This window comes from Ursus arctos, unplaced genomic scaffold, assembly GCF_023065955.2.
Source record: "Ursus arctos isolate Adak ecotype North America unplaced genomic scaffold, UrsArc2.0 scaffold_4, whole genome shotgun sequence".
Taxonomy (NCBI): domain Eukaryota; kingdom Metazoa; phylum Chordata; class Mammalia; order Carnivora; family Ursidae; genus Ursus; species Ursus arctos.
Window position 1 is genome coordinate 83,553,155 of NW_026623056.1, and position 23,070 is coordinate 83,576,224.

General features: G+C 40.8%; 1 protein-coding gene across 2 annotated transcripts in view; it reads right to left on the bottom strand.

Annotated features, from left to right (window-relative positions):
* TMEM50B (transmembrane protein 50B) overlaps nt 1-23,070 on the bottom strand; it is a 51,556-nt gene that overhangs the window by 7,733 nt on the left and 20,753 nt on the right. For both annotated transcript variants that reach the window (XM_026511587.4, XM_026511556.4), the window contains 4 exons: nt 6,358-6,498; nt 4,123-4,235; nt 2,133-2,200; nt 1,401-1,493 (listed from right to left, as the gene is read on the bottom strand). In XM_026511587.4, the coding sequence (XP_026367372.1) occupies nt 1,401-1,493; nt 2,133-2,200; nt 4,123-4,235; nt 6,358-6,456 (373 nt within the window). In that variant the 5' untranslated portion in view covers nt 6,457-6,498. The remainder of the gene's footprint in view (nt 1-1,400; nt 1,494-2,132; nt 2,201-4,122; nt 4,236-6,357; nt 6,499-23,070) is intronic.

Sequence of the window (23,070 nt, forward strand, 5' to 3'; positions counted from 1 at the left end):
CAAACGCACAATCCTGAGATCAAGAGTCCACATCCTCCTGACTGAGCCAGCCAGGTGCCCCTAAAAATAACACACTTTCGGTACACTTGATGGGCAGTGGTATGTATGTATGTATGTATTTTTTAAAGATTTTATTTATTTATTTTACAGAGAGAGAGACAGCCGGTGAGAGAGGAAACACAAGCAGGGGGAGTGGGAGAGCAAGAAGCAGGCTCCCAGCGGAGGAGCGGAAGGCAGACGCTTAATGACTGAGCCAGCAGGCGCCCCTGAGCAGTGTTATTTAAACAGTAGTCAACCACTCATACTGACTTATTTTGTGCCAAGTGAAAGACAAAAGTTTCCAAAGATCGAACTAGGAACTGAAGGGGTCCTATCAAGTGTACTAAAAGGTCAGCTGTGGGTAGGGACAAGGAGAGGTGACAGTTAAGCAGCGTGACAAAGAGATTCTGAGGGTAGAGGGGTCAGAAGATGAGTAAATGGTGTGACGTGTTATTTGAAACAGACTCCTTTCTTTGGAGTGAAGGGAGAACAGGTTCTTCTGGGACTGGGTCCTGCCTTTCGACCGCACCCTGGAGGAAAGCTACGGTGCCTGGAGCAGCCGTGAAACTCAGAATGGTGCACTGTGAGCTCACGCCACCGAGCAGAGTGAGCAGCAAGTTTCTGCAGGAAAGCTACACACACATATTCAGTCTTACCCCTAAAAACCTCTCCTGCAACAATGCCTGAAAAATTCCAGGCTGGGTTGGAGAGAGGAGGTATCAGTGAAAAGATATCGGGGTTTGTATCCCTGAGCTGAAATCCTTGAGGCAAGGTAGGTTTTGGAATTCAAAAATTTTCACATTTAAGCATGATAACACAGGGCATAAATATTATAGAGTACCCCAGCCCTGTTTGCACCAGCATCCACAATCAAAGACAACCACATTCCAGCAAGAAAACATGTGAATACTTATTCAATGGAATAACCATAAGGAGCCCCTTGCCAACTTAGGTCAGGTTTTGCTGCCAAGCTGATTATGAAAATCCTGACTTTCAGCACTCTGTGGGTTTTAGAATTATGTATAAGGACTGTAGATCTCTACAGGTTTCCTGCTTTACCACTTACAACCCTCAGTAAACGGACCTCTAGTATTGAGCCTGGCTGTCCAGGGTAAGGAAGGAAATCAGACACTCTAGAGATGGCCGAGAGTTACCGGGTCTTGTCGGTGGCTTAGACTCCACAACCAGGCTATCCCAGTGCACTCAAGGATCCCACTGAGAAGTTCTATGAAACAGCTTATGTATCTCCAAGCTAAGTGAACAGGTACACTAAATCTTACTCCAGGTGGGGTTGATGGACTGAGCAAAATGTACAAGACATACCTGATTCTCCAAGAAATAAAGGAGGAATAAATACTTACTTTGGGTAACATATGCACCAAAAAGAATCCACATGGAAGCAATAAGTGACCCAAACATCAACATGAAACCAATGAAGAGCCAAACTCGAGCACCTGCATGAAGAATAGGCTTTATGATTTCGCTCATGTCTGCAGCTGTCTTAAGAATGCATTAACACTGGAAACACTATTAACCTAATACATGGTATGCATATCAAAGACAGTCACATATTTGCATACACCTGGTATGCATATCAAAGACAGTCACATATTTGCATACACCTGCTATAACAATGACCTGAATGAAGATTTAAAAAACGGACAAACAACTAAAAGGGGTTAAGCCATACCTGAGAAGAGAAAAAAGGAGAATCACCTTTCTGTTGGCTAGAGAAACTAATACCCTGACAAACTAAACTAGCTGAGCTTCTAAGTAACTCCATGACAAAACTGAGTAATCGATTAATTAAATCCTAAAGCCATCATTAGCTTTGCAGGGGGAGTAACCTGGAACCCAAGAGCCATTGATTTTCTATAATAACATTCTATTTATAGACCATGAGCAGTAAAACACGACTAAAATAGTACTTCTGGCGCTAACTTTAACTTCGTTAAGGATTTAAATAACACTTTTTTCAAAGTTAATAAAAAAATTCTATCTAATCATAACTAGTCCTATATAAAGAGACTTTTTTTTTCCTGCTGCTAAATCCTTCTCTGCCAGTGCACATGAACAACTCAAAGTGCCTTTACCTGTTCTTCCCAAACAGCCGCTTTCATAGCTGTCCCCCCTCACCTGAGCGTTGGACACAGCATTTATCCTGGAACAACACAAAATCATCTAGTAAACTCTCATGCTGCTAAAACAGTCGCAGATATTTACATATCATTTAAAGAGAAACATTTCCTAATTCAAGTCAGTATCTGAATAACTGAACGTATCTTTTAACTTAACAGATATCCTAGTGGATAGAAATGTTACAGGACTCTTTACTTAAACTACACCCAGAAAACATCCTTAATTTTAAGAAATTACAATCGCTTGTCTCCAGAGATTATGAAAGAGGGGCCGATTTTCTGATTACTTCGCCTATTTTACATTTATACACGAATGACTCAGTGTGAGTCATCACATTTTAAGGTTCTCATTACAATCAAGAATTAAGTTCCTCTCTGCGTTAAAAGTCAAGCGATTTCCTCTGATCCATTTCTCAAAGTCACACATTTGATCTCCGTATAATAAACGGGCCCACTTTACTCAGCCTCTCTTGCCATTTTTGTTAGAGCAAGATGCGTTTACAGTAGAAATGTAGCCTCTTCTCAGCATCCTTAATGGATATAAATAGTTCCAGCTTCTACAATTTAACTTTTTTTGAAATATTTTATCTATTTATTTTTAGAGACAGAGAGAGAGAGAGAATGAACGAGCAGGGTGGGGGACAGAATCTTAAGCAAGCTCCACGCCCATTATGGAGCCCAACAGGGGGCTTGATTTCATGACCCTAAGATCATGACCTGAGTCAAAATCAAGAGTCAGACACTTAACAGACTGAGTCACCCAGGCACCTGCACATTTAACTTTTATAACTCTTCATAGTATAAGGCAATTACAGAATCTTAATGTTTTAACATAGTCTTTAAAATTAATAAAAAATATCCACAGAAGGTTTCCAAACTCTTTTATGAAATGAGATTTAACAGATAAACCCAAAAATGATTTAATAAAAAAAAAAAGTCACAGACCAATCTCATTAGAGGCCAATCGTGCCCTCCCCCCCAGCTACTGGTAAACACAGTCAAACACCACATTAAAAAAACAAATTATACTTCATGCTAAAAGTTCCATGTGTTACAATACTCAAGGAATGATTCACTACTAAAAAAAATCTAGAAATGTTAACATACTTCATTAAATCTAAGATGCCACTGATTTTTTTAAGGTGCACGATTATTTTTTTTTTACCAAGAAAGAAAAAAATATCAATTGTGGGGCGCCTGGGTGGTTCAGCTGGTTAAGCATCCAAACTCGATTTTGGCTCAGCTCATGATCTCAGGATTGTGAGATTGAGCCCCGTGTGGGGCTCTGGGCTGGGCATGGAGCCTACTTAAGATTCTCTCTCTCAGGGCGCCTGAATGGCTCAGTCAGTTAAGCATCTGACTCTTGATTTTGGCTCAGGTCATGATCTCAGGGTTGCGAGCTTCAGTCCGCTCAGCACAGAGTCTGTTTGCCCCTCTCCCTTTGCTCCCCTCTCCCCTTTTTCATGCATGCATGCTCTCTCTCTCTCAAGTAAATCTTAATAAAAAAAAAAATTATCTCTCTCCCTTCTCCCTCTGCCCTTCCCCACCCTCCCTCTTAAAAAATAAAATAAAAAAAATATATATATACACACACACGATCAATTATAATTATAAGTTAAACTGACCATAAAAAACACTCTCATATTCAGAGATATTCAAATATAAAAATAATCTTGGGACTGAAAAAGTACAGTAACAACACAGTTTAACAATAGTATAAGAAGAAAAATCACGTGATAATCTTTACAGATGCTAAAAAGATAGGTGACTAAATTCAACACTCATTCTTGATTAAAAAATCTTAATAAAATGGGGGAAAATATATATATTTATCATGTTACAGAAGAATCCACCGATTAAAAGGTTATTCCAGACAGCATTAAACTATAAGGAAAACACGTTTTTTGGAAAATGATTTTGAATTAAGAATCACCTTCACACTTACATGAAGAAAGCCAATGTGGAGAACACACCGCACGTGTGGAAGGCGTGGTTCAACTGCTCTGGCTTCGGGTACACCACGGCGGCGTCGATCATTATCCACCAACCTGTAAAAAACTTGCGCAAGAGCCCCAGTCATTAAAATGACACTAACACTTGGCTCAGCATGAAGTTACTTGCTCTTTAATATTCCTATATTTCTACAGATCACATAAACGAAACATAATGTATTTCTAGTCTGAGTTTTGGATGTGGAACTAGAAAAAAGAAGAATCCCTTGTTTACTTACCCTTGATAGCATTTGAGGTGAACTTACCTAGTCAAATCTGTGTAAGATTCTGAAGTTCTGCTCTCAATGCAAGTTAAAAAATTTGTTATCTAGAATGAATTATCTGCTTCTTTTACCCACCATAATTACATGCACTGAAGCGCTCTCTTTTTTAAAAGATTTATTTGGGGGGGGGGGGCATGCGCACAAGAGCAGGGGGAGGGGCAGAGGGAGAGAGAATCTCAAGCAGACCCCCAGCCGAGCACAGAGCCCAACGCAGGGCCTGATCTCAGGACCCTGAGATAATGACCTGAACTGAAATCAAGAGTCGGATGCTTAACCCTGAGCCACCCAGGCACCCCTGAAGCTCTCTTAACTAACCTCCAGCTAACCAGCTCCTGATTGCCTGATGTGTTTCATTCTCTCTAGAGAACATTCCTTTTTAATATGCCCAAGCTTGGGAAGTATGGCTGGCTCAGTCAGTTAAGTGTCTGCCTTCGGCTTGGGTCATGATCCCAGGGTCCTGGAATCGAGTTCCACATCGGGCTCCTTGCTCAGCAGGGAGCCTGCTTTCCCTCTGCCTGCCGCTCCCCCTGCTTGTGCTCGCTCTCTCCCTGACAAATAGGTAATAGATAAAATCTTTTAAAATATATATATATATATATATATATGTGTGTGTGTGTGTGTGTGCCCAACCTCTTCTGCATCCACAAATGAGCTGTATGCTTACCAAAGGTCAGCGGTCGTGTCTCCCAAACTGTTTAAGCCTGCCATAGTTTTAACCGATTATGCAGTTTGATTAAATACTGTGGAAGTGGGGCGCCTGGGTGGCACAGCGGTTGGGCGCCTGCCTTCGGCTCAGGGCGTGATCCCGGTGTTATGGGATCGAGCCCCACATCAGGCTCCTCTGCTATGAGCCTGCTTCTTCTTCTCCCACTCCCCCTGCTTGTGTTCCCTCTCTCGCTGGCTGTCTCTATCTCTGTCAAATAAATAAATAAAATCTTTAAAAAAAAAAAAATACTGTGGAAGTGACCGAGCATCGGTTTGTAAAATGTCATGTTTCTATGTAAACTACACTGAAAAGACTTAGAGAAGCTTCTAAAAAATTTCATGGACAAATGAAGTACAGGTGAGATGACCACAAAGAGCAAAAAAGAAAAAAGCAGAAGCTTCACAATTATCTTTAATTCCTGCTCTGGGTTATTTTTTTTTCCTACTGGATTTAGGTTATAGAACTGTATACTGAATGAGATACATTCTCTAAATGTAATCGATACCGAAATTTGCTTCAGAAATGCAGTGAGGGCAGGGAGCGGATGAAGGAACGCTAAAGCAAGATGTGTCGTCATTTGTTTTGAAGCTGGGCTGTAAGAACAAGGGGTGAGCAGGGCTCTTTACGCCATTCTGTTTTTGTTGACTGTATATGCTTGATGTGTTTTCTAATAAAAAGTTGAAAAAGAAAAAAAATGTTAGGAAGAAGATGAGGCAAGAGTTTCCTCCACAAACTTCTTCGCCTCACCCCCCCCTTAGAGCGGCTCCTGGGGACACGGGGGTGGCGTCCCTTCCCTAGAGCACTGAAGAGCTTCGGTTAATGCAGCCTCAGGTCCTTACTGCTGTCTCCACACCCTGAATCTCGCGGAGTCACAACACTATTTGTTATCAAATTCTGAGCCTCTGATGAGCTTATGGGACTTACACAGATTGTATCAGTAACTTAAAAATGCTACTGCTTATGATGATTGTATTACCGCTTGAATTGAAGGAAGGATGTTAAGTTTAAAAATTTACAAAGTCAAATGAACCCAGGGCCTACCATGTTTTGCTCAGTCATATCTAGAACTCTAATTATTCATACAAAGTAACAGTGAAATAAACAGTTCTAAAAGGGTATTCATGGCCCAAAGGAATCGACATTAATTTTCAGGGCAAAGCATGAGGCAGAAATGTCACCAGCCAGGCTTTTTCACTTACCAATATGCCTGCCACCACGGAAGCCACGGCGTTTCTTCTCTCACTCCAGTCGATACATTCACATTCTGGCCAACGGAAATTATCGAGGAAGCCTGCCATTTTCACCCCCTAAGCATAGGTTCTTTCATTAAACTCTGTATTCTACAAATAAAAAGATTTTAAAAAATCACTCAGAGGAAATGTTAAGTGAAATCTCTTTTCCTTTCTTAAAGTTTTAAATAGAAATCTGCTTTCAGTGCAAACCTAGAGTTAAGAAGAAAAATTAAATACTTCAATGAATACCTATTGACATGGAAGTAGGACTGTGACGGGACACAAGGGGAGCTTACTATTTACTGAACGAGACTGATGGTTTTATTTTTTATTTTTTTTTTTAAGATTTTATTCATTCATTTGACAGAGATAGAGACAGCCAGCGAGAAAGGGAACACAAGCAGGGGGAGTGGGAGAGGAAGAAGCAGGCTCCCTGCAGAAGAGCCCGACGTGGGGCTCGATCCCAGAACTCCAGGATCACACCCTGAGCCGAAGGCAGACGCTTAACGACTGAGCCACCCAGACACCCCAGCCTGATGGTTTTAAAACACGTCTGCAAATTCTTTTGACCCTTCCACTTCACCGAGAACTCAATCTATGTCCCTTCCCTTGAATTCAGGCCAACAATAAAAACTGGCTGAGCAACAGAGTAGAGGAAGGGACGCTATGTAACTTCTGCCATACGACTTCTAGCACTAGATAGTAAAAGGTAATGCAGCTTCTAACTGGTTCTCTGGAACACGGGTACCAGAGTTCTGAGTTGCCAGGTAAAAAATCCAAGGTCAAAATGCTGTGAGGAGACCACGTACTGGTGTTCTGGTCCACGGTTCCCAGCCAACACAGTCTTCCCTGCCAGAGGTGGGAGTAGCCACTTCTCGGTGATTCCAGCTACTGCACCCCGTCTGGTACCCAGACTTCTGGCTTTACCCAATGAAGCCCCAGATATACGGAGTAGAGACACCATCCTGGCTGTGCCCTTTACCAATTCCTGACCCACAGTCAACCAGAAGCATAACAAAATGGCTGTTTTAACCGACTAAGTTTTGGAGTTATCAGGAATGAAGGAATCAGTAACTGGAAGGAGAAAAATCATGTGCGTAAAGAACTATAAGGGAACAACATGTTGTGAGAATTTTCAGAAAAAGTACATTCAGATGAGGTGATCCAGGAACACCTTAAATTCCAAAAAGGAAGGGGGGGAAAAACCATATGAAAGCACTGAAGAGTGCTGAAAAGCAGGCAGAAACTGGAGGGAACTTACCCTTGAAAGAAAACACCATGAGTAACACCTACTTTTATATAGCTTTTTGCCCTGAAGAACCCCCTAGCCTCCCACTCCCAGCCCGGTTGAGTGTCTGGTGCATCATGGCTAAAACTTGAGCAAAAATGCCATCGTCTTTTTGGTTTGAGGTGTAAGAGGATGGAGTTCAGGATTATCAGAGCAGCTGGGAACTGAGAGAGGAAAGCTTGGAAAGGGGTGAGTTACGGGAAGGAACCCCAAACACTTTAATATAAACTCTCTTTAAATACCCGACTAACCCCCCAAACAGAACACCCATGGAGGAAACTCCAAGAAACTCAGCAGAAAAAAAATAGCTGGAAGGTTAAAAGAACTCAGCAGAGTTCCGCTGTGACCACCACAAGATATTTTAGAGCCTGAGTTCCACCAAGTCAGAGATCAGTAAACACCTTGGCATTACTCTAATAAGGCGTAAAACCAAGTGTCTACAATTTCAAGGTGATCAGCCAGCATTTTATCCACCTGTTAGAACAAAAACTGACACCCTTCAGATGAAAATAACTGCATCGAGAGTGTCTATAATGTATCATCCACAATGTCTAATATGTAGTAAAAAATTATTAGACATTCACAGAAGCAGAAACCACGTGATCTATTTCCAAGGAGTAAAGAAAAAGAAGTCAATAGAGAAAGACCCCAAAAGACACAGATATTGAAATTAGCAGACAAGGACTTTAAAGCTACCAATATAAACACATTCAAAGACTTAATAAGGAACATGGTCTAAGTAACTAAACTGATGAAGGATCTCAGTGGACAGATAATTTTTAATGTAAATTTTAGAACTGAAAATTATAATCTTTGAAATTTTAAATTAACTAAATGGGCTTAACAGGAAATTAGAGATAGGAGAAGAAAAGGGTAGTAAACTTGAAGAAAGATCAAAAGAAATTATCCAGTCTAAAGGACAGGGATTTTTTTTTTTAAGGTATATTTTTTTTCTGAGGAAAAAAAATGAACAGAGGATCACTAATAACTGATCCAATATATGTTTAACTGGGTCCCAGAAAAAGACAGAATGAGGAAAAAAATATTTGAAGAAATAATGGCTGATAATTTCCCAAGTTTGGTGGTAAATATTAATTTATAAATCCAGGAAGCTCAGCAAACTCCAAAGAGGTTAAAGAGAGAAAATAACCTAATCAAACTGCTGAAAATCAGAAATTAAAAAACAAAACACAACACTTGAAGTAGTTTGGGGGGGGGGGCGGAGATCAACTTATCACAATGACTGACTTCTCAACAGAGGCCAGGACAGTGAAAAGAATTTCTTTAAGTGTTTTTTTTTTGTTTTGTTTTGTTTTAAGTAATCAATCCCAGTATCCAGTGCAAATATTCTTCAGAAGAGAGCATGATAGGGGCATCTGGGTGGCTCGGTCAGTTAAGCATCCAACTCTTTATTTCTACTCAGGTCATGATCTCAGGGTCATGAGATCAGGCCCCCAGTTGGGCTCTGAGCTGAGCATGGAGCCTGCTTAAGATTCTCTCTCTCCCTCTGCTCCTCCCCCTCCCACCCCTACCCGTTCACTCTCTCTCAAAATAAAAGTATTTTTAAAAAGGGAATATGACAGCCATTCTACTATCTACCCAAGAGAAATAAAAAGATACATGTACAAAAAAACTTGAACACAAATGTTCATAGCAGCACTAGTCGTAATAGCCAAGAAGTATAGCAACCCAACATACATCAACGATGAATGGATACATAAAATGTGGCATATCATACAACAGAATACAAATTCAGCGATAAAAGGGAATGAAGTATTGACATATGCTACAACACAGAGGAACCTCAATGCTAAGTCAAAGACATGAGACCACATCTTGTATGATTCCATTTATATGAAATGTCCAGATGAGGCAAATCTATAGACAGAAAGTAAATTTGTGGTTGCCTAGTGACAGTGGGGGAGAGTGGAAGAGGGAGTCACTGCTAATGGATACAATGTTCTAAAATTAGACTGTGGTCAGACCATCACAGGGGAAGGGAAGAGAGAGACAGACTAAGAAACAGACTCTTAACTACACAGAACAAATTGATGGTCACCAGAGGGGAGGTGGGTGGGGGGGGGGGAGAATGAAATAAGTGATGGGGATTAAGGAGGGCACTTGTCATGACGAAAACTGGATATTGTATGGAAGTGCTGAATCACTAAATTCTACACCTGAAACTAACAGTACACTAATGAATATAAATAAAAACTTAAAAAATAAAATAGGATTGTGATGACTGCACAACTCTGTAAATATACTTAAAAACTCATTGAATTGTACACTTAAAATTGGTGAATGTTAGCATATGTATATCTCAATAAAGCTTTTTTATAAAAATGAGGATAAAATAAAAATATTTTCAGGTAAACAAACTCTGAGATAATGCATCACTAGATGTGCACTAAAAATAATGCTAAAGGAAATTCTTCAGGCTGAAGGGAAATGACTCCAGATGAATCTAAGATCTGCAGGGAGAAATGAAGAAAACCAGAAATGATCACTATGTGGATAAACATAAAAGGTGGTCTTTTCTTCTTTTATTTAAAAGATAACTATGTGAAGCAAAAATTACAACACTGCAGAACATGTCCACAAAGATGAATTTATTTCTAAACAGTGTGTTAGTTCTATTTTCAAATAATACGCTTAAATATGGATTGAGGTGAAATACCTCTAAATCTAAAGTAATGTGTCCAACTATTCTGAAAAATAAGTACAATTAATACATTCTTCATAGAAGGTCCAAACACTGGAAACACAGGCTGGGAGACAGTATTTGCAAAGCAAATATCTGACAAAGGACTTGGATCTATAATAAAGAAAGAACTAAACCTTAGTAATAACAAGATAAAACGTAGGCAATAAAAAGTGCAAAAGACTTAAGCAAACTTGAAATAGGCAAAAGACTTAAAAAGATGATTAATGACCAAGAAGCACATAAAAAGGTATTCAACATTGTCAGTCATCAGGGAAGTGCAAATTAATGAAATAACATCTCACACCCACTAGAACAGCTAAAATTTAAAAGACTGACAACTCTAAATGTGGGTGAGGTTGTAGAGCAAGTGGAAATCTCATATATTTCTGGTGGCAGTTTCTTATAAAGTAAAAATAAACCTATCTATAAACCAGCAAATCCATTCGTAGCTATTTGCCAAGGAAAGTAAAAACACATATCCACACGTAAAAAAGACTTAGAGAAGAAGGTTTTTAGCAGTTTTATTCATAACAGCCCCAAACTGAAACAATCTAAATGTTCATCAACGATGGATGGATAAACAAGTGATAATGCAGGGAGCGCCTGGGGGCTCAGTTGGTTAAGCGTCTGCCTTCAGCTCAGGTCATGATCCTGGGGCCCTGGGATCCAGCTCAGCGGGGAGTCTGCTTCTCCCTCTCCTTCTGCTCCACCCCCACCCCCGCTTGTGCTATCTCTTGCTCTCCCTCAAATAAATAAAATCTTTAAAAAACAAAAAACCAAGTTATGATGGACTCAGACAACGGAATACTGTTCCGCAACGAAAAAGGATGAACTGATATATACAACCACACAGAAAAAAAAAGGAAACCCTCAAAGACATGACTTAAGTGAAAGGAGGCAGACACAAGAGAGTACATATTGTAGAACTCCATTTAAATGCAGCTTAAGAAGAGGCAAAATTAGTCGACAGCCCCAGAAATCAAAACAGTGCTTGCCTATAGGGGGTAAGGACTGACTACAAGGGAATTTGGGGGGGGGGGCAGTGATGGAAATGTTCTGTATCTTAACTGGGATAATGGTTATACAGGTACATACATTTATCAAAAGTCACAGGAGTGTAGACTTAAGACCTGTGTGTTTTACAGTGTGTCAATTTTACCCACAAAATGTTTTTAGAAGTTTATCATTCAGATATCCTTTAGCTACACTGAAGTCTTGCAGATTTTATCACTATTCTGCAGATATGATAATGAATTATCATCAAAGATTAAATATTAACTGGTTAATAGGGAAGGTCACCATGAATTTAAGACAAGTCTAAGCTAAAAGTCTTATTTCCGGGGCGCCTGGGTGGCACAGCGGTTGGGCGTCTGCCTTCGGCTCAGGGCGTGGTCCCGGTGTTGTGGGATCGAGCCCCACATCGGGCTCCTCCCCTGTGAGCCTGCTTCTTCCTCTCCCACTCCCCTGCTGTGTTCCCTCTCTCGCTGGCTGTCTCTGTCTCTGTCGGATGAATGAATGAAATCTTTAAAAAAAAAAAAAAGTCTTATTTCCAATTATAAAATTCATTTTCCATATATTAAACTAATTATAAATAGTTCTAGAAGCAGAAAATATATAGCTATTTGCATACAGTGATTTCTGAAATGTCATGATCTCCTCCCTTCTGGGGCTTAAACTGGAGGGTCAGGGATGGAGTGAGGCAGAGAAACACTGAAGTAATACAAATAATTACTATGGAGGAAACGTGCAGGATCCTAACAGGGAATAAAGGGGAGACCTATTTTATAAAGGGTGATCAGGGAAAGCCTCTATGAAGAGGGAACACTTGCTAAAATCTAAAAACATACTAAAATTTAAAAGCTAAGTATAGTTAAGTAGATTAAGAAGAAACAAAAGAGATAGAGGAGGAAGAGGGAAAATTATATACAAAGCCACTGGATCCCTTTGGTACCAGCAAGGAAGAATTAGCTGGTACCAGAGATGTCCTGAGACATAGTAAGTTAGTGGGGCAGGTTGGCTTGGAGTAAGTTTGGAGAGCAACAGGTAAGGCCATATCACACTGCAGATTAACCCTGACCTCATGAAGGACTTGGGTTTCACAGAGTCCTAACAGGAAACCAGACGAAGAGCTTTAAGGTGAAAAGGAGCCAAGGCCACCAAGAGCCCAGTCACTATGGTAAACATTTAAGAGGAAAGTGAGGGGAAAAGGCTAGTCTATTAGGAATGAACCCTCTCAACTGGGACGAATGACTTTCATACGAGTTTTATTGTTGATATTCACCAAAAGATAAGCATATTTTATCATGACACAGTGCTGATTTTTTTTTTAAGATTTTATTTATTTATTTGACAGAGATAGAGACAGCCAGCGAGAGAGGGAACACAAGCAGGGGGAGTGGGAGAGGAAGAAGCAGGCTCATAGCAGAGGAGCCTGATGTGGGGCTCGATCCCACAACGCTGGGATCACGCCCTGAGCCGAAGGCAGACGCTTAACCGCTGTGCCACCCAGGCGCCCCGACACAGTGCTGATTTAACATAAACTGACAATACTCCTAACACCGTCTCCCTGGCTTAAAGTGGAAACAAGTACAGGATACTTAAGATAACAAGCCTTTGGAGACTCAAAGAAGGCAAAGATTACTTAGAGAAAACCTAAATGTTCAATGATAGAATAAATAGTTCAGTAAAATAGTTTACTTAATGCAAACATTAAAAAATCTATTTTTGAAAAACATTTAATGGCACGAGTAAATGGTAACAGTTAACACTAAGTGAAAAAAGTAGGTTATTAAAACTGTATATATAGCATTATTTCCTTTTTCAAAAAAAGAACTACCAATATACATATAAAAACACATACATAAGTAGAAATACCAGAATAACAAACACCGATACTTTTATAATATTACTATATATATGGGTGATAGGATCACGTGTTTGTTTTGCTTTTTGTCTATTTTCAAAGTTTGCAGCTCTTAGTATGAATCACTTTGTAAATACAAAAATTTCAAAAGTTATAATTAACACAATGAAGTGCTGATTCTTCCTGCCTGTTGAGAAACCTCTTTGTATAATGTAATATGTCTGTAACTGCTTTTAATAAACTAGGACTTTTTTGAGGTCAAGGAAATTATTGGTAGGTTCTCTCACAAAACTGCCCCTGGTACCAAGTGAAAAAAAAAAAAATTAGTGAACTGAACTAATGGATTACTGGTCTGACCCACAAGTCAGATCTAGTATATTAGATAGCAATTATTCCTATTACTAAGAGAGGCAACTCTTTATAAAAGGAAACAGCAATCCTTTTCAGAGGGCATTTTAAATGATTCAACTCTCAAAATTTCATTTCCAAAAACTTAGTTTAGGAAACCCAAGGACACTTGCAAAACCAAGAAGAGAATACAACTATACATCTCAACATACAAACATGGTCTGAGAAACTTCCATATGCATCAAAGTCCCAAATAACATCTAATTCAGAAATGTTTCCATTAATCAAATTTCTACACTACCATCTGTCTGTTCTGCCATCTCTCTACTAGTTGTTAAATGCAACTAGTGTTAGGCAGTGAGTATATAAAAAACGATTAAGGTGGGGCGCCTGGGTGGCTCAGTCGTTAAGCGTCTGCCTTCCGGCTCAGGGCGTGATCCCGGCGTTGTGGGATCGAGCCCCGCATCAGGCTCCTCCACTTGGAGCCTGCTTCTTCCTCTCCTACTCCCCCTGCTTGTGTTCCCTCTCTCGCTGGCTGTCTCTATCTCTGTCAAATAAAAAAAATAAAATCTTTAAAAAAAAAACAAAAAAACGATTAAGAAAATCAATGTAGAGAACAGTCTAGTTAGGAACACCGTCAGAAGAACAAATAATTGCATTACAATATGGGCTGTAATACACAGACATTATTAGCTGCAGTGTAAAAGTGCTATAACAGAAATATGAAATACAGTGTTAAAGGACAGTACTTGCCCGGAAGAGCTGAGGAAAGTTTGACAGAGGAAGAGCAAACTTAGCTGGGTTCTGAAGCATGAATAAGAGTTTGGCAGATGAAAAAGAAGGAATAAAATTCTGGGCTTGTAAGTAGGGAAGTGACAAGATCATCTCTGTGATTTAGAAAGATAACGCTGGCAGCAACCGTGTGGAGGAGGGACTGAAGAGAAATATTAGCCACCTGCCGTCATTCTAGACAGGGAGAGAATAAGGATGTACACTGAAGCCATACTGGTACAAGCCAAAGAAAGGGTTTTTATTTGAGGACTACTAAAGTGGCATTATCCATAGGCAGGGGGAAGCTAAGAATGATGATGGATTCCTGGTGGATGGGGAGACACCATTAGCTAAAACAGGAAAGGGAGAATGGGAGAGGAGAATCTGAGCATAATGTATTTGAAAGGACTAAAAGATATTCAGGTAGAAATGACCTAAGACAGATGTACAGACACCCCTGAAAGAGTGGTTTAAGACAGAAATCAGATTAGAGGCTCACAGTAATTCAGCGGTAACTGAAGTTACCGGGCAGTTAAGGTATCTCAGGGAAAAGATGTGGAGGAGGACTGAGGCCTGATGCAGTGTTCGTCTCTGACTCCCGTCCTTCCTTCCTTGAACTACTGTATGCAGGCACTAGAGCAGACCTATGGGTATGATGGCATTTAATCAGCACAAAACTCCTCTAGAGCATGTGCTGAATATTTACAGAACACCTCCTACGAGAAAGGCATGGTGGAGAAAATAAAGATGAATAAAACAGCCCTCATCGTCAGACTTATGAACTAGCAGAGAAATCAATGAACATTTTGTTACACTAAATTATAATTGGTATCATTAAAAAATCCATTACAAAAAAATCAGATTAACAAAATAAAAAACAAAATATAAATATCATTCAAGATACCAGGTCTACAGAGCCAGAGCAAAACAAGTTGACTGAAATGAAACAAAAATAAAACCTCTGTCTTCCCCACTCTTACTAGTACGACTAGCTAATTAGTTACTAGCTAATTAGTACAGGTGCTAGGGTCTTTACAGACCACTCCAAGCCAGCCTCAGAAAAACCCCGTTCATGGGACTATTCCCTTCAATCCTCACAAATGCTCGAAGGCAGGCCCGATTATTATCTTCTGTTACTGAAAAGGTTTAGAGAATAGTTAACATCTCGAGCAAGGAGGAAAGTCAGGACTGCCGCTGAAGTTCATTCAAATCTATTCCAAAATCCGTGCTCATGACCGATTACACTATACTGCCGCCCGCCATCAGAGAGCTTCACAGTATTTCCCCCATCTCAGATTTCATAAAGAGAAAGTTATTGTTCCAATGCCTGTGGTGAGGAGACCAAGAAGAACAAGCTGGAAGAGGAACAGACTGAATTCAGAGGAACACTGTGACCATCTGGAAATGGAAGAAAGCAGTCCGATGAGATCTACAATGATTGTGGTGATTGCTGCTGATTCAAATCTTGCCAAAGGAGTCTGAAGCATAGCTTTTCTTCTTGGTTTGCTATAAACCTGGTTTCTAGACACTCACAGTGTGAATATTTTATAGGCCTTAAAATCCAACAGCATGAATTATTCAGAGATCTAAGTACTTCTGGAAAAGACATTTTATATACTTTATCTCAGAGAAGGCTTATTTGCCTTCTGACCTATAAATCACATATAACAAGAATAAAATGTAGTAAGTACCACCAACTTGGGTAAAAGATTTAACTCTAAAACCAAAGTAAAGGACAGGGAGCATAGATTTTTCAAGAGACTTTAATTTTACAACTATATAATCTCCCCCAGGAACATCCTTATTAACAACTTTTAATTACTCAAAATGTGGGTTACTTGGCGAATCCTCCCCTCCACTACTTCCCTCTGCAGTTGATTCGCAGACTGAAATCGCCAGTCCCGGATCCATACATCCCATTGCCTGCATGACATCCCCTGGCTGTCTCAAAGCCACCTCAAATCAACATATCAGGACCTGTGTTCATGATCTCCTCCTCCAAACCTGATCCTCTCCCGGGATTCCCTACAATGAATGAAACACCACCCATCCAGTTTTACAAGCCAAAAGCCCAGGTGTCATCCCTGCTATTTCTTTCTTCCCCCTCATATCCAATCCATCATGTGAGTATGCCTCCTAACTTTGCTCCACCTCCACCACCACCTGACCTGAGTACTGTTCAACTACCACCGCCTCCCAACTGATGTAGCCACATCCACTCCTGCCCCCAACAATATGTCCTCCATACTGCACCTGGAATGACTTTTTTTTAAAAAGGCACAAATCTGGTATTTCCCTCCTGCTTAAAACCTTGAATTTCCCTCCCATTTATTTTAAGATAAAGACAAAAGGGACGCCTGGGTGGCTCAGTCGGTTAAGCATCTGCCTTTGGTTCAGGTCATGATCCCAAGTCCAGGGACTGAGCCCCGCATCAGGCTCCCTACCCAGTGGGAAGTCTGCTTCTCCCTCTGCCTACCGCTCCCCCTGCTTGTGTACTCTCTCTCTCAAATAAATAAATAAATAAAATCTTCAAAAAAAATAAAAATAAAAACAAAAGTCTATAGTCCGGCCCAGCCCTTACCGGCCCCAGCTTCCTCTTATAACACTCTTTCCTCCAGTCATCCTGGTTTCTCTTTTAGTACCTCATACTTGCTCAACTACCTCATCTAGAACCTCCACCCCCCTGTCTGATACCTCTCCATCCCCAGCTCACCTCATTAACACCTACTTACACTGCAGCAGCTTAGTTATCACATTTTCACTCAAATATCAGCTTTCTCTTCCTCATTAAATGTTTATTTACAATGTCTACACCAGGTGCTGGACACATAATATACATCAACGAACAGATAAAAAGCACTGGCTATGTGGGGCTTGGTGAGGGGAGGGGACAATAAACACAATTTTTAAAGTAAATTAGATACCATGTTATTAGAAAGTAATAAAAAAAAAAACAAGCAGAGTAAGGAGCTATGGGGGTACAGATGATAGTGGGGCCAGCTTAAATGTCAAATTGGTGGTCAAGAAGGCTCCACTGAGAAGGTACTAGCTAAGCAAAAACTGGAAGGTAGGGAGCGAATTAGTCCTCCAAGTATCTGTGAGTGAGAACAAGAGCGGGGCAAAGACCCAAAGGCAGTGTCTGGGTATTCGAGTAGCACCATGGGGGCCAGTGTGGCCTAGGCAGAGTGAGTGAGACGAGAAAGTAGGAGAAAACAAGATCAGAGAGGTAACAGAGCCAAGGCAGGATACTTACAGAGCCTCGTAGGCCACTGTGAGAACTCTGGTTTTTACTGGTTGAAATGGAGAGCCATAAGAGAGGATACTTACAGAGCCTCGTAGGCCACTGTGAGGACTCTGGTTTTACTGGTTGAAATGGAGAGCCATAAGAGAGGATACTTACAGAGCCTCGTAGGCCACTGTGAGAACTCTGATTTTACTGGTTGAAATGGAGAGCCATAAGAGAGGATACTTACAGAGCCTCGTAGGCCACTGTGAGAACACTGGTTTTACTGGTTGAAATGGAGAGCCATAAGAGAGGATACTTACAGAGCCTCGTAGGCCACTGTGAGGACTCTGGTTTTACTGGTTGAAATGGAGAGCCATAAGAGAGTGCTGCGTAGAGTGATGTACATTTAAAAGGCTCCCTTAGGCTTCTGTGGGAGAACAGACTATAAGGGCTAAGAGTGGAAAGAGAGAGACCAGTCCACAGGCTACTGAAATATCTAAGTGAGAAATGATACTGACTTTCACGACTTCCTAATCCCCTAGTATTGCATTATTAATCTCATTATTTGATTAATATTTACCACCCCTGTAGAGAGTAAGCTCCATGAAGGACAGTCTAAGTCCACTTTCACTCACTGTGGCATTCCCAGAGTCTAGCACAGTGCCTGATGCACACGAGGCTAGGCACTCAAATATTTGCTGAATGACTGACTCTATTATAGCTTTCAAAATGTGAAATGCATACATGTCTCATCCTGTTATAAAACGAAGAGTCAACTTTATACCTAGGTTTATTGAAACTGATAATCTGGGGATGCCTGGGTGGCTTAGTTGGTTAAGCATCTGCCTCTGGCTGAAGTCATGATCCCATGCTGGGCTCTCTGCTCAGCAGGGAGCTGGCTCTTCCCTCTCCCTGCCGCTCCCCCACTTGTGCTCTCTCTCTCCCTGTCAAATAAATAAATACAATCTTTTTTAAAAAAAGAAAGAAGTGAAACTGATAATCTGTAAAAGCTAGTAATAAAAAACATCATTTGGGTGAGGAAAATAAGTTCTGCTGTGACAATATATTCAAACATATTATTTCTTAAAATCATCCTCCTTGCCTTCCCCAGTCCATATTCTGCCAGAATTTCCTCTCCTCTCTAACACTCAGATTGGATCATGCTATTCACTCACAAACTTCTAACAGCTAGTGAGATAAATTCCGAAATGTACAGGGTGCTTGAAATCTTTCCCTAACACAGTCTTCTTACCTCCTGCTATCCTGACACTATACCTCCAGCCATCTTGACACTATACCTAAAGCCACAAAGAAACGGAAGGGGGAAGGCAGCCAGTACTTGATGAATACCTACTGGGGGGCAAGCTGCTAAATTGTCTATGGCTATATTTATATTTCATATGTTTATATTTATATATCTAATTTAGACATAAATATATTCAGATATTTCACAAACCTACTACAGATATGTATTACTATATTAGATACATAATATATGGTCATATATACTATATATCTGATACAATAATACATATCTATATTAGCTATATTAATTTAATATATACCTATAATATTAAACACACACACACACTCTTGGAATGCCCCTTTCATTTCTTGTCTACAGGCAAACTTGTAAGTCAACCTTCAGGACACACATCAAACATTTCCCTTTCTAGGCGGAATTAGCATAAATGCTTTCACGAGTTTTTGTTTTGCTTCAATAATAGTACATCATGTTGCAGAGCAATTACTTTGTGTGTATGTTTAACAAATGGTATTCAAATAATGTCTACAAAAAAAAAAAAAAAAAAGAACACGAGGAGCCCTGCTTCTAGTACTGGCTCTGATATTCTTTAAGTTGTGACACTGGCCCATGAGACAGGTGGACTAAGTCAGTGGTTCCCAAACATAAGTCCGTGGAGCAGTATGAAGCTAACTTCATAGTAACTTGTGGAGTTAAAAAAATAAAAAGGTAGTTGCGACCCCCAACCCCAAAGATCATAAAGTCAAGAGTAATGCCAAGTTATCCACTTTTTTTAAAGATTTTTTTTTTTTTAATTTATTTATGTGACAGAGAGACAGCCAGCGAGAGAGGGAACACAGCAGGGGAGTGGGAGAGGAAGAAGCAGGCTCCCAGCGGAGGAGCCTGATGTGGGACTCGATCCCAGAACGCCGGGATCATGCCCTGAGCCAAGGCAGACGCTTAACGACTGCGCTACCCAGACGCCCCCAAGTTACCCACTTTTTAAAACCTCCCAGGTTAAAAAAAAAACACACCAAACTTCCCATGTAAACCATAGGAATCACTACTCCAAATTCACTCAAGGGTCCCTTTCTTCCATTGCTAAGATTCTAAGCATCACCATCTAGACTGTAATGAAGCAGTCTCCAACAGCAATATGAACCAGAAACTTCAAAGGATTTCAACTATGTCAAATCCATTTATCATTAATTTCAACTATGTCAAAACATACAATTAACAAACTAAGTGAAATGTATAAACCTTCACTGATTCTAGTTTCAAAAACAATTTCTTTAAAGCAGTCTGAGCCACATGGGGAAATCTGAATACAGGTCAGACATTAAAAGGTATTACAGAATTATTTTCTTGGGTGGGATAATGGTAGAATTGTGGTTATGTAAGAGAATGATTTATTTTTAGGAGACACATGTTTACATATTTAGGGGTTAAGTGTCAATATCAGCAACATACTATCACATGGTTAAGCAGAGGGAAAAATAATAAAGCAAATAGGGCAAAATGTTGAATCCACTGCTGAACTTTTCTATATGCTCACAATTTTCTGTAATAAAAAAGTTGAAAAAAACAGGAAGTCTTACTATCATGAATTGCCACCTAAACTCAGACGACAGCTACATAATCCACGAGCTGCTCCAGCCATGGCAAAATGCCACTCACTGAGGCCGTGTTTACCCAGGTTCTCCGGCAGAAGCCCTACTGAGGCATCTTTACATCCTCTGGGATTGCTCAGTAAATGTCCTCCTCCCCAGTTCAGATAAACTGTCTCCAGGGTCACAGCTTCTAACCCACACAGATGAAAGGGAACCCTCTTCACAAGCATTACTGGGAAAGCAAAGGCATTAAAATGAGTTCAGAAGAGGTCTATAGTAAGATTATTCCTAAAAGGCTCAAAGGACATGGACACTTTGAAGTACCAACTACCACCTTCCAGCATAAACCACACAGAGGCAGTGAAAAGGACAGGCTTTGAGGGCACTTGGATAACTCAGACGGTAGAGCATGCAACTCTTCATCTTGGGGTTGTGAATTCAACCCCCACATTGGGCACAGAGTTTACTTTAAAAAAAAAAAATTTTTTTTTCCCCAAAAAAATGCCTTGGGCCCATTCCCACATCCAGCCTCTTCCCAGCTACTTGAACCTACTTGACCAGGTTCATGTTTCCATTCTTCTTTTCAGGGAACAGTTGCTATGTGCCAGCACTATTTGAGTTTTAAACTTCCCTAGGCTTGGGGCGCCTGGGTGGCTCAGTTGTTAAGCATCTGCCTTTGGCTCAGAGCCTGGGATCAAGCCCCGCATAGGGCTCCCTGCACCGCTGGGAGCCTGCTTCTTCCTCTCCCACTCCCCCTGCTTGTGTTCCCTCTCTAGCTGGCTCTCTCTCTGTCAAATAAATAAATAAAAAATCTTAGGGAAAAAAAACAACAAAAAAACCCTCCCTAGGCTATGGTTTTCTGGTATGTAAACTGGGGTGATGACAGCACCCCTCTCAGAAAGTGAGAAACTTTTTTAAGATTTTATTTATTCGGGGTGCCTGGGTAGCACAGTAGTTAAGCGTCTGCCTTTGGCTCAGGGCGTGATCCCAGCGTTCTGGGTTCGAGCCCCACATCAGGCTCCTCCACTAAGAGCCTGCTTCTTCCTCTCCCACTCCCCCTGCTTGTGTTCCCTCTCTCGCTGGCTGTCTCTCTCTCTCTGTCAAATAAATAAATAAAATCTTAAAAAAAAAAAGATTTTATTTATTCATTTGACAGAGAGAGAGCACAAACAGTGGGAGTGGCAGGCAGAGGGAGAGGGAGAAGCAGGCTCCTTGCAGAGTACGGAGCCCAATGCAGGGCTCGATCCCAGGACCCTGGGATCATGACCTGAGCCAAAGGCAGATGTTTAACCAACTGAGCCACCCAGAAAGTGAGACTTAATAATAAAAGCTGTGTCCTGCATGTGTGATCATTCAATGCCATCAACCACTCCCCACCAAAAAGAAGGTTCACATACATATGATTGCTTTGAGCAAACGCTCTGCTCCTGGCAACACTGCTATGATTCTTCAGTCCAGAAAAACTATTACTGCTTTAGGTGGAGACAGCAGACTGCACATAAGCATCTCATTTTGCTCCCTCCTGAAGCTTCACTAAAACTATAATAAAGAGAGTTTTTAAAAAGTTGGAAACTCCTAATGCTATGGAGAACAGAAGAGGAGACAAGAGCAATGAAATTCTGAAAGCTGGAAAGCAGATAGGCAGTGGTTAGCACAGACTGAGTTAGCACAGCCAAGAAAGCTGAATGCCCAAGCCAGCAGCAGGGAGAGCTGAGAACCAACCCAGGAAAGACCTGGGGGAAGCAGTTAGAAAGTTAGATCCCAGGGGGCGCCTGGGTGGCACAGCGGTTAAGCGTCTGCCTTCGGCTCAGGGCGTGATGCCGGCGTTGTGGGATCGAGCCCCACATCAGGCTCCTCCGCTATGAGCCTGCTTCTTCCTCTCCCACTCCCCCTGCTTGTGTTCCCTCTCTCACTGGCTGTCTCTATCTCTGTCAAATAAATAAATAAAAATCTTTAAAAACAAAAATAAAAATAAAAAAAAAAATTAAAAAAAGAAAGTTAGATCCCCAGGGCAACTAGGTGACTCAGTCGGTTAAGTGTCTGCTCTTGATTTTGGCTCAGGGTTGTGAGATCCGGCCCCGAACTGGGCTCCATGCTAGGCATGGAGCCTGCTTAAGATTCTCTCTCTGCCCCTCCCCCTCCCTTTCTAAAAAAAAAAAATACTGGAAGCAGATAACAATGGAGCAATAACTTCAAAATACTGAAGGAACATTATTTTCAACTGAAATTCTTTTTTTTTTTTAAGATTTTATTTATTTATTCGACAGAGATAGAGACAGCCAGCGAGAGAGGGAACACAAGCAGGGAGAGTGGGAGAGGAAGAAGCAGGCTCACAGCAGAAGAGCCTGACTTGGGGCTCGATCCCATAACGCCGGGATCATGCCCTGAGCCGAAGGCAGACGCTTAACTGCTGTGCCACCCAGGCGCCCCTCAACTGAAATTCTATTACTAGTAAAAGTATCATTGAAGTATGAGTACAGAATTGAAACATATTCAGACAGGCAAGGTCTCCAAAAAAATGTAACTCTGCTTGTCAAGAAGCTACTAGAGTTTGAGCACCACTAGAGAGAATAAATCAAGAAAAGAGAATACAGGATACGAACTTCCAGGTATAAAATAAATAAGAT